Source organism: Vanessa cardui, chromosome 1, assembly GCF_905220365.1.
Source record: "Vanessa cardui chromosome 1, ilVanCard2.1, whole genome shotgun sequence".
Classification (NCBI taxonomy): Eukaryota; Metazoa; Arthropoda; class Insecta; order Lepidoptera; family Nymphalidae; genus Vanessa; species Vanessa cardui.
This window is the reverse complement of record NC_061123.1, coordinates 15082280-15095450: the sequence shown is the minus strand read 5'-3', so window position 1 is coordinate 15095450 and position 13171 is coordinate 15082280. Positions and strand designations below refer to the sequence as shown.

General features: G+C 33.8%; 1 protein-coding gene across 2 annotated transcripts in view; it reads right to left on the bottom strand.

The window, feature by feature from the left end:
* The window catches only part of LOC124530123 (rho GTPase-activating protein conundrum), a 98837-nt gene extending 85867 nt beyond the window's left edge, over nucleotides 1-12970 (bottom strand). Inside the window, exon 1 of one of the 2 annotated variants that reach the window (XM_047104136.1) lies at nucleotides 12878-12970. In XM_047104136.1, coding sequence (XP_046960092.1) covers nucleotides 12878-12907 — 30 coding nt within the window. In that variant the 5' untranslated portion in view covers nucleotides 12908-12970. Of the gene's footprint in view, nucleotides 1-12357; nucleotides 12573-12877 lie in introns of those variants that run through there. The other variant, XM_047104129.1, reaches the window with a different exon arrangement.
* Nucleotides 12971-13171: the final 201 nt, after the last annotated feature.

The window sequence follows — 13171 nt, the reverse complement described above, 5'->3', positions numbered from 1 at the left end:
CCACCGGTTCGGAAAGTAGATTATACCGAGAAGAACCGGCAAGAAACTCAGTAGTTACTCTTTTTTAACATTTAAAAATACAAAGTCATGTTAGTTAAATACAATAATTTAAATTAATATATCCTGCGTGGAAGTCAACAGGTAATTAGCTCCACGCTTTTTTATCATCAATAAAATCTTGTATTGAATAGTATGCTTTTTCTACGATTTGAATTTACTAAACGGCAAAGTTAAAAATGTCTGTAGAATTTTATTATAGAAGTCGATACCCTGCCCCAAGAAGGACTTATTGACGTTGTGACATAATGTTTCGTTAATTACACTTTTTTTCAGGAGATAGGTATTTACTATCTTAGTAAATACACAATGAATCCGATTAACCATATACATACGCCGACAGCTTCGATTGCACAATCCGTCACCGTAACTGGTTACATCAGGGGTAACGCAATTCGATCACAGCATGGTTACAAAGGTGCATTTAGTATTCAAGTCCTCGCTGTGTTTCAATTTGTAACATGTCTCGGGAGTTCAATGACAGTTGACGGTTTATAATAATATATAATATACACTAAGACAATAATGCATCTTATGTAACCAATATTTTATTATAACTTTTATCATTACTGAAAAAATTGGTTGTAAACTTCACGCGGCTAACCAAGCATCTTCTCCCCTAAGAACACAAAAGTCTTGGAAATCGAACACATAACAAAATAATGCCCTATTCGAATTTTGGTCAATCTCCAACGCCAGGGCACCAGATTAGTTGATTAATTATTATTGTATAAATTAATTCGAACATTGAATTTTGGTCAACCTCAAAAACTGAACATTTGCACAGGAGATAGATATATATATTGCACAAGTATCTATGCAAACACAAATGCACGCTATATCCCTCAACCTACCATCACGCTTCGCCCTCCCACCCTCGTTTTAGTTTAACGAGTCATTGATCGATAATTCGATTCGATTCAGGCGAAGGACATCCATTATCCATTGACCAGATTTTAAGAACCTTCTCTATACACTAGGAAGAAAAAGCTTGGCTTTTATTAGATAGAACTAGACTGACGAGGCAGTCTTCAGTCTAGTTCTATGTAAGTAGTCTTATATAAAAAGTTAATCTGCACCAAAACTTTTTCCGCTGGTATCGACTTTTCCGTGTTATCTTATGATGATAATGATGGAATAGAGAGTGCACCTGTGTTTTCGCACAATCTTGCACAATAATATATCTTGCATAGTGGTTTGGTCGCCCTTGAGATTTGATACCGTGACCGGAATCAGTAAGGATACCATAATCAGTGTCAGATAGTACTATGTCCAAACTTTAAATATAATCGTCTTTATCATTAGTCGAATGATATCCTCAATACAATAAAATACTCTGCTGTAATTTATATATTATTTACATTTTGAAAGCGCTACAAGTCCTGGCTCGTGTATATTTAATCCTCGATGAAAAATGTTGATGTTGCTGCTAGAATAGCTAATAGAGTAGATATGTTCACTCTTGAAGTTGTATATTAGATACCAATTACTTTGTTTACAATTCATCTTAGTCTCGGGGGTTCAGGATAATATTGAAGGAACCTACATGTATTGTAAAAAATTCTGCCCTAAGTGTATCTACCAACCCGCCTTGGACATGCGTGATAGAATAATTTATATTAATATTATATTTTATAAATGTGAAAGTAACTCTGTCTGTCTCTCTTTCTGTCGCTCTTTCACGACCGAACCGCTGACCGAATTTCATGAAATTTGGTATTAAGCAAACATGAACTACAAGAAAAGCCATAGGCTTTTTTTTGCTTCGTACATAACAACCAACACCCGAAAACGTAAGCCGCAGGCGACTACTAGTATAATATAATCCAGAAACTTCGAATTATCATTTTGTTTCCTCAACCCTCACTTATACTTAAACGTCAATGCATATAAAATATAACCCTTTGGTTTTCTTTTCAGTAACAGTAACAGCCAGTACATTTCCCACTGCTGGGCTAAGGCCTCCTCTCCCACTAATGAGAAAGTTTTTGGAACATATTCCACCACGCTGGTCCAATGCGGGTTGGTGGAATGCACATGTGGCAGAATTTCGATGAAATTAGACACATGCAGGTTTCCTCACGATGTTTTCCTTCACCGCCGAGCATGAGATGATTTATATTATAATTATATAGTGGTGCTTGCCTGGGCTAGAACTCGCAATCATCTGTTAAGATGCACGCATTCTAAACACTGGGCCATCTCAGCTCTGTTTTCAATAATAATCAATATAAATAATTTATTATAATATTTTCCTTTTATATGTAGAGCAATTCCTTATTAACATATTATGTGCAATTTATAATCCATTACCACAGTAAAATGGTCGCGTGATTATCTAAATTAATGCAATTCCATCATTAGTTCGAGTGTGAATTCGTGCGCCTGCGCAAACGTTGATATCACGCATCCCCCATTACCGACCGCGGCCGACGTGGTGTCCGCGCCATTGACCGCGATTTCACGACATACCGATTATTTTTATAATTTTTGCGGATTTCCGAATGTAACCGGAAAGGAAGGTCGAATTCATTGTTAACAACATTGATTTTTAATTCTTAAATCGTATCAGCAAAAGCCGCCTTAAGTTAAATTATAAAAGAATTGTAAGCACATATGACGTATATATTAACAATAAATAAACGCGTCACTTAGCAGTGCGGATAATTTGTATTTGTTTTGTTGCTTCACGTTCAGTGCGCCCCATCTATCTTTTTTATAATATATGCTTTTCAATATTATTGATAGTAAATACCAGTATTTAATGAAAAATATTGCATATGAATATAAATGTATCACTGTAATCTGTGCATAACTTTACACTATCCTTTGAACATACAAATTTTTCGACTTCCTATGCCCAACAAAACTTGTCAAAACTAAGTAATATAGTTCTCGAACACAATATACGCCTTCACCATGTATATGTTTCTAGAACAAAGGTACATTGCAACACACCACGCACGATTTGTATTCAAGACATCTTATTCAGGAGCCCACATTTACTCACGATATTTGCATGATAATTTAGCGCCGGTCCACGTTTGACGATCGTTTGTTTATAAGGAAATTCCATTTGTATGAGATGAATTCGACGACTTATTGAGATATTTCTGAACAGGGTTTCCGTGATACGTGCAAAGAATGCTGTTTAAGTCCTGCGTACATATTTACTTGTGTTGTCGCGTTTGTAATTAACTCGGATATGTGTGGCTATAAGTAGATGATAATTAAAACAATAAAACAATGATATAGTTTATTATCTATTGTGATTACTAAGTGGTAAATGATTTGTAATTATATTAAAAAAAAGGATTTTTTGGAGACACCTGATGCTGATTGCTAAGCCACATTTTTAATGAAATATAAATTTCAATTTTAGTAGATGCTTATCTTATTGGAATGAGTCAACTTATCACATGTGATAACCTCCTTTTATTTATTCTTTCGTTTATTCAACATTATTAACCCTAGTATCCTAAATTCCAATTACCTCGTTTCCCTTGTTCTTATATGTTATTGTGATAGCCGCGTAATCTAGATTGCCAAGAAAAAAATAATATGATAGGTATATCAGGGTAAGACGTCTACGTCGAATTTGGTGTACAACGGACTCATATCATGATCCTATAGTCGTATATTGTTAATATATTTCCAGAATCACAAGTCTAAAAAATATATCGTATCTTTATTTATCACAAGACACTGTAATTCCTTTCTTTTCCAAATTTTACTTTTTTTATTATTTTTTCTTACTTAATCATTTGTATGTTTCATTCTTATTAGTGCAATTACTGTTGTTTAACTTGCTAGTATAAACTGATCCGTTGCTCTAAGTTTCAAACAAAGTCAGTACAGTTTTGTAAATAGCTGTGATTTGGTCCTCATAAACTATCCAAAACTTAATATTATATATAAAATAAAAATAAATACATATTTATTTTGAACAATGTGTATATTATTGATTTATATATTACTAAGACGTTATTGACTAATATATTCCAAATAAAATAAACGCTAGCAGGTAAATCCGGAGAAGGAAAGAGCGTTTTCCCATAAACTGATGTGATGTCGGTGTCGGATAACGCTAGCTGACACCGTGTGCTATTTTCACATGCCTCCGACAAAATTGTTCCAAATCGGTGATTTGCTTCGTGGTCAGGTCATCACAGCAGTCTATAATAGAAAACTTTATTTACTGTGTCTATTATATTTGAGAAGCAAAAACCGATCCGTATAAAGAAAGCATTGCGCACAGCGCACGTAGAGACAATTTAAATGCACGTATAGCACACTTCAGACAATCGTACAGCTCACGGGCAGCAATTGGTGTCGTCAACATATCGGTGTCGGTTCCGACATCCGATATCGGATCGGACAATACATACCCAACAAAAATTTGAAAGGTCGCCACAACGTGGCACCTGTAACTTTTGGTTCTATAAGCTGGTCGCCGTTACGCTGCTATAACGTCGACATCACCAAGAAAAGGCCCATTTTATACGACTTAGTGTCCTATAAGAGTCATGTAGCGGTTTCATAAGTTACTTTTTGGTCGCATAGTGGTCGCATAGTGGTCGTATAGAGGTCGTGCGGCAGACTTATAGTGTTTATTTACCGTTGCTTTACGACATTTGATCGAATAGCAGTATCCAACACGCTTCTTACCAGACTATATTTGTTGTCAAAATGACTGGATAAAATATTAATTGGAAATTGAATTTGAAAGCTGTCACGAACAAACTTCATTGATTGTGAACATTAATTTTTATTTATTCATCTATGTGTTTACTTCGAAACTCAAGTTCAAGGAACATTAATCTGATGGGAAATTAATTTTATCGAGTATAATGCGCTAGTTTTAACTATGTAATGAACGCGCTAGTGTAATTCATTAAATAAATAATATTTTAATGAGATTTTTTAAAGTAGGTTTTAAAAATTACCTTTACACGACTTAAAGTGCAGGAAAAGACTTTTATACAACTTCTAAACGACGTTTCATTTTATGTCATTATCATTCATTCATCATGGATTTGTAAATATTCCGCCATAGAAAACGAAATTAGAGTTCAGTTTAGTATTTGTCAAGTGTTTAAAACCTTGATATTTTATATAACTATTGAGTATTTATTGGTTTAGCTTTGATAAAAAAATGGTACGTGATATAATAGACCAGATTTTATGCCCATTTTTTTAAATTATCACGAAGCATATCATTTTCATGGGCTTCATTTGTGCTATCATAATCGAAACTATCACTAATACACAATCTAGCCTTCTTCCTCACTCCCCGTTCGTTCAAAATCAACCGCCACAAGCACGGCACGGCAACGCATTTGCAGTAGTAAAGCTGCGTTTAAGTTTTAGTGAGTTAGACAGTAATTAGGCAAAGGGTCTGCTCAAATAAGGCGCAGTTATAAAGTCACAAAGACATTTCTACTGCCACAACGCTGGTTACACGACTAAATACCGTGTAAAAGTCGTATAAAACAGTCGTATAGACGACGTTTTTACACGACTATAAGTCAAATAAACTATAGGCGGCACTAAGTCGAATAACAGAATAAAACGACTTCTATACAACGCTTATACAATTATTAGTTGCGTGATTTCTTCTTATACGACTAAAATGTTTGTTGGGTAAGACACATGCGTTATCATACATTTTACTTCCTCCGTGATCGGATCGGATAATGAGGAAACGCCCTGAGTATGATTAAATTTGTTTGACGACATTTTTGCAGTAGCAGATCGGAGATGGAAATTTGTAACTTGTAACCAGTGTCTAAGAGAACACGTAAATTTGATTACGTGTTCGTAGAAGTTTTACTACCAGATTATAACATCACCAGTAATCCAATAGACGGCAGATGACTAAGTCTATGTAATGCAATGACCGACAAATACAATAAAGATAGCAAACGATTAGTACCGAAATCATTTGTTATGCGTCATCAATGTGTAAAAATGATAATCTATGTCCAATTCAAGTGCATTATCTTGACAGACAGTCAGATTAAACACTCGTGCGTCGGATGAGATGTGTTAACGAGGTGTTACGACAAGCGTGACATCATACAATGATCAAGCATTTAAAATGTCGATATCTTTAAATGGTCACAGGACATAAACAAACATATGCACTTTGTATATTAATGATAATAAATTCCAGAACTACATTGTTTGTACAGCAGCATGTCTATGTACTTATATTGACTTTGGTACGTATTAAATATTAAGTCACCTCTATGTATATGTTTTAAGTAGGTACCTACATATTTAGGTAGGCGGTCAAATGGGCCACTGATGGTAAGTGTCTATCCCTGACTATTGACATTGGCACTGTTAGAAATTACAACCATTCCTTTTGCTAATGCGCCACCAACTTTGTTCACTAACGGGCTTACGTATACTACCAACAAGTAAAAAACTGTCCAATTTGCCGCGCTATAAAATACACACTGCTTTCGAAAGTAAGTTTTAGACATAATGGTTACATGTGGTAGATTTTTATTCCATCGTGTTTTATAAATAAAAATAATATGTGTTGTCTAACCAATTACTATAGCTTAAATAACGACGACTGACGCATTCACTTATAGCTCCACATGAAGATTAATGTTTTCTGTTTGTATTCTATTTATTTTTATTTTACACACAATTCACTCAATTGATATAAAGCTTTATACCGTTATCGTTGTTAACTTTTATATTATACTCTATCTGGGCCCGCGACTTAGCGATCGTTTGTATTTAACAAATAAGTTTTACTATAACTTATTAATTATTTATTCGGTACCTTTTGAGATAATAAAACGTGAGGTGAGGTGATGGCATGCGCGAGACCTGCTCGCTGTACATGATTTGGATATTTCAGCGTGATCTTATATATAATTACTATAATAAAAATAAATAAAAGAAATTAGCCTGAATAAACAAACAGACAGACAAAAAACTGTTAACATGTTATTTTGGTATATGTACAGTCTGTAAATACATATGCATTTAGTAAAAGGCGATTATTTTAATATTACAAATATACCTCCAATTTTACAATATGTAAAGATGGAAAACTTTTTGTTTTCGTGATATTCTTCACCACTAAAACCCCTGAACTCTACATATATTGGGCAGTATTCTTCTTTTGATAGAGAAGACTCTTCTAAAAGTTCATTCCTTACTGAGACGAGAGAAGGAACGAAACTTGACCCCGACCGCGTATTTTCTTTTCCGTGTACAATAGGAGGCAATACTGCCATGACACACGCATGGCTTTGATGCCCTAATTCCCTGCCAACATTGTGTTCAATTCCAGGCACATGTCCTTCAATCCGCACGCCTTGAAACAAGTGCGTATTACAACGCACTACTGCCTCGTATTGTACACGGGAAAGGAAATATACATCCCGATTCCCGACCTCCCATGAGTGTTCGAGTAGCCTTGTTGCACTTTTGAATCGTGATTTAACAACTGAGGCTACAAACGGTTCGGAAAGTAAATTCTACTGGGAAGAACTGGCAAGAGACTCCGTACTTACTCTTTTTCAACATTTAAAATACAGTCGTGTTAGTTAATTTATATTATATACGAGTAGGTATGTAATTTATCCTGCCTGGAAGTCTTGTACTGAATAATATGCCTTCTTTACCAATGTATGTCTTTTTATTAATTATACCTGTATGACACTACCGTCGGGTAAGTTACCTGCCCAGTTCCTACCGATCATCCACAGGGTTCGCCGACAAGGGGGTGACTGAACCGTACAAAACTGAGTTTTATGTTACCGTTAAGTACAAAGTGCGGCAACGAACTTTGATAATTTAGAGTCAGTCAACAAGGAAGCGAGATGTTAAGACCAATCAGATAAGGTCGAGAATCCGCGTCGCGCTAATTCGTGCGATTAACGTTTACACAAGCTTTTAAATTCGTTGTGAATGAGGTCACACTGAGGAGTATAATAAATAACATTTAAAAAAAATTATATACCTACCCTTTGTATCAAGCTATTGTGACATAACAATTAAGGTTATTAATTTGTTTATATTTTTATTTTGATTAGAATATATTATATTCGTTTTAAGATACACCTATTTAAGATCTCATCGAGACAGATCAATTAAAAGGAATGAATTACACGAATCTTTTTTCCACCAACCCGCATTGGAACAGCGTGTTGGAAATTGGAATATGTTCCAAACTCTCTCCTTAATGGGAGAGGAGGCCTTAGCCCAGCAATGGGAAATTTATGGAGCTGTTACTAACTACTACTTACTTTATACGAATCTTAAAATTCGAATTTCGAATTAATATAAAACAATCAACCTAATTAGCGACGTCATTACTATTCGTGAATCGATATTCAACGAATATCGTATTCGTAATGGAATAGTCTCGAGTCAGTTATGATTTTAGTGGAAGTTTTGCTTGCAACAAGTTACGGTTCATTGACCGGAGCCGGGATGACATCAAAGCTGAGTCTGAGTGATCTTACTCTTAACATACTGATTTATATAATAAGGCGTCTGGAGATATAATCAGAAGACATAACGTTATTCGTGTTATACCGTAGCATAACATCTAAAACTGTTATGCAAATACTTGGAAATGGATTTTATTACTGCCAGTCAGATTATTAAATATTTAAACAACAGAGAATAGATCTTATGTCACAAATGTGTTTTTCAAAATAGAAACGATTCGTGAACCAGGTTGAAGGTGAATGAGGTCCTAACACGTCATATTATATTCATTCGTTCAATCAGTCCCTAATGATGTCATCACAATTCTTAGTACCTTCTTCAAAATCTAATCTATAGGTTAGGTACCTACTCATTTTTCATTTTTGATATTTAATTTAAATATACTTTTGTAATAAATTTTAAAATACAAGCAAATGAAATATTTTTAATATTTTTCTACAAATATTACTAATGCAATAATATTATTACCAATATATAATTTTTTCTAAATATATTTTTGTATTTTCTCAAAAAATTACTACCTCTATATAACAAATATATGTAATACGTAAACTAAACTATATTCTCTAAATAAATGCTTAAATATAAGTACACTCGAATTCTTCTCTATAAAGAAGATGAAATCATACCTCATCATATTCCAACCGCTCATAAAGAGTAGTGTAAAACAAATCTGGAGCAGAATTGATAATTCAAGAATTAATTTAAGGCTTGTTTGTAGTTGTCGCGCCATTGAAAATAACACACTAGCAAGCAAGGTCAAAGTAATATCGCGTACAATGTCTTGGAATACGTGTCTATAGCTTTATATGTGTTATAACTAATACCTAAGAACTGCAGGTAACTGCGTAATTTATGTAATGCGCATGCGTCTCTATTGATACCAAAGTATAGCGTTATAATCAAACACGTTGTGTATTTTAATGTATTCCATCTATTGTATGTTTGTCATAACAATGAGACGCGATTGCTTCGTAGATATAAAAATATCTCGAACAATGGTCGTGGATTGAAATCTAGGCGAGCACTTGACAGATGCTTTTTAGTTTTTACATTAATTATTGTAACAAATATACATAAGTATTCAGAAACACTAACATTTGTGATTGATTTGCAAAGTACTTATTATGGTAAAATTCGCTCTGAAACCTTTACATACAACAATGGTGTAAATTCCCTCTTTTAGCAGTAGGATATGAACACAGTCAGGGTAAGCAGATTTGTTTATTTATTTGTTGAGATGTATTGTGTCTTTACAAAAAAGTCATAAGCGCACGTGTTACCTTATGGTAAGCAGTCATTTCTCTCATGGACAATAGCAATGTACCTAGTAAATATAAAACACTTTATGCGCCGTAAATGCAACATCACCTACGAGGTCTCTAATGTTATGTTCTTTTTACATATATAACACATAAAAACTGTGGACATAAAAATAAAAACATAGTAAGGTTTTAATTCTACGAGTATTTAAAACGTGATATTTACGATGCAGCAAACTTACGAGAAAAGAGGTAATGCCGTGGTAATGCCAACAAAAATCTCTTGAACAAGGCATTCGTAAATAATGTTAAAATAAAAATTTTAACAAAAAGAAAAACCGACTTCAAACAAAACACTATTTTAAAACAAATGAATATGCACTAAAAAGTGACTCAAATATCCAAATAACCTATAAATATAAAAGTTTCGACCGAGTATCGCTAACGTGCTCCTCAGAATTGTTCCGTTCCCTTCCGTTCCGTTATTTTGTCATGGATCCTATAATCAGAACCTTACCAAACTTTCACCAAACTACCCTTGAAGTATATATTTTATAATAAAAAAAGAATCATCAAAATTGGTTAACGCGGTTTTCAGTTATTCATCTATTTGTCGCGCATATACATAATGCAAATTTAAGACTTATGTCGTTTTCATACGGATACCATCATCAGAAAAAAATAAAATTAAAATGGGACCCCACGGGAAGCACTACCTTTCAAACAAAAAAAATATATCAAAATCGGTCCACCCAGTAAAAAGTTATGAGGTAACAAACATAAAAAAAAAATACAGACGAATTGATAAACTCCTCCTTTTTGAAGTCGGTTGAAAATATCAAGCACCACCAAATAAAAACAATAAACATAGTAAATGTATCTTTAAATACTTGTAGTAAAAACAAAGTTATTTAAAATAATCCCTTAATAATTTAAGAACTGGTAATATGATTTATGACATTATGTTTGAAAGTGACACCGATAGCCGAAAAGTTATGTGGAAGGCGCTATCATGTTATGGGCATGTAATGCGGAGGAATGAGGAACATATTGTGAGAGAGGCCTAGAGCATGGATGTGGACGGATACCTCTATGGGTAGAGGACGACCAAGGAAACGATGGATGGATTGTGTGAAAGAGGATATGGTTAGAAAGAATGTTACTTGTGAGATGACCTCTGACAGAGAAGTATGGAAGGAGAAGACATGCTGCGCCGACCCCAAATAATATTGGGATTAGGGCAGGAGGATGATGATGAACTGGTAATATGATTTAAGTTAGCAAGACATCGCTTCAAATGCTTAAACAAACCCATACGGATAAAATGTATGCCAAGATCGCGAATCGCGCAATGTCTTCGTCAATATTTATAATCTGTGGTGCGATTGTTTGATCTTCGGTAATGTTTGCTAGCCATTTAGCCACTTCATTTCCTGTCTTTTAATTGTAATGTTTACAGAGCTTAGCCAAAACGTTTATCAAACGAAGAATACCCAAGTTATAAAATTCAAGTATAATTTTTCGATTTGTCCCAAACATCCTTTTATGTTTAATATTTAGATTTTGACTCATAATATTATAAAGATTAAAAGATAACACTTAACGATTAAAAAGGTGACATTTTTAAACGGACATTATAAGGTAAATTTTCTTAAATATAATGTAGGTAGGCGGTCTGGCAAATGATGACGATGGTAAGTGGTACTTACTGTACTGTTCGAAACAAAATAAAAAAAAAAAAAACAAAACTTGGATTCTTAGATGTTCACGCCAAAAACACAATAGGCTATTTGACTGGTTTTTAAAATCCAATTTATATTATTTAGTAGAGGTTAAGGAACCCAGTAAAAGTTGTTTTTTTTTATTTCTAGTACATATTTGCCGAAAAATATCATATTAAAAATTACATATTTAAATAACGCGCGAAAACGTTACTTGGATAATATGGCGCTGCAATGGGGTCGGTGACGTCACTTTCCTGTATTTTAATCTGTGGTACATGTAGTCAATGTTTAAAAGAAAGTGACTTCATCATAAGCCCGGCCAATAAGGAGCGTTTTGTGCTACGTTACAAACGTTTGAAAAAATGCATTTTTATTTATTGATTTTTGAATAAATTAAGTATTATTTTCTAGTTTCGTTAGCAAATAACTATTTTTAAAACTCATAATATACACTGATTACAATAATTCACAATTTATTTTGCGCATTGTCAAATAGCCTATTACAGTCAAAATCACTTCCATCCAACCAGAACACAACAATACTATATATCACTGTATAGCGATAAAATATCTACGTGGTCTACCTAAACTGGCTTGCACTACGCCCTACCACCAAGAAACTTCTTACCTAATTCTGACAGATGTCAAGATTTCAAGTTACGATTAGTGCTGGAGATGACCCTGACTCACTAACCAATTGATAATTTGTTGTACTTTTATCGCAAAGCCACTGCTGATATTCCTTAAAAATTTAAATTGTATTTTTTCCCGAAATGATAATGAGATATCCAAGTGCATGTTATTTTTATCTTCCTTTTCATCGTACATACCTTTATCTCTCTTGAACAATAAGAAAAACGATAAGTAGACAATAACATAAAACACAGATATAGATAAAGTCTCACAATAATATTTGAATATCATGCAAAGGTTTTATTTTTTTGCACTCAATTTGATAATAATATTTTTTTTAAATGACTTTTACATTTTATTGTTGTAACAACCGATTCACATCTCGACTCACGCGGTTACTATTTAATACTATTCAATATTCATTCACCATTCCATTTAATATTAATCAACGCAGTGTGTATAGCACATATTATATTTATTAGTATGGGTGGTGTAAAGTTAACAATCGATCTGCCACAAAGATTCCATAGAGCGTTTGATTGGTTCCTCGCCATCCTGATCATGATTGGGTTTTTATAATTGTTTCCTGTCGATTGCTGAATGCGCTTGACAAAAATAATCTTAGTAAAGACGCACTATACAGTTAAGGATGGAATGTATCTACACCATTCTTTCGGAACCACTAAGCGCTATAATTAATTACTGTTAAAATCTTACCCTCAACGAATTACCGTCACATTGCAACATTATCACAATTTCAACCAAACAACAAACTCTTGTGTTCAAACAGAGAAATATGACTGAAATGAGATTATTCACGTGATCTTGATAAGCGAGATACAATATCACATGGCAATGAATAAAATTTTACTTAGATCGACGTCGCTGCGGAAACGAATTTGTCGTCAATGTTCATTTCAAACACCGCTCGTTGATTACTAATCATGGACTATGTAGGTACTTAAAATAATATATAGAAGATGGACATTCGCACGTGACATTGGCGAAATA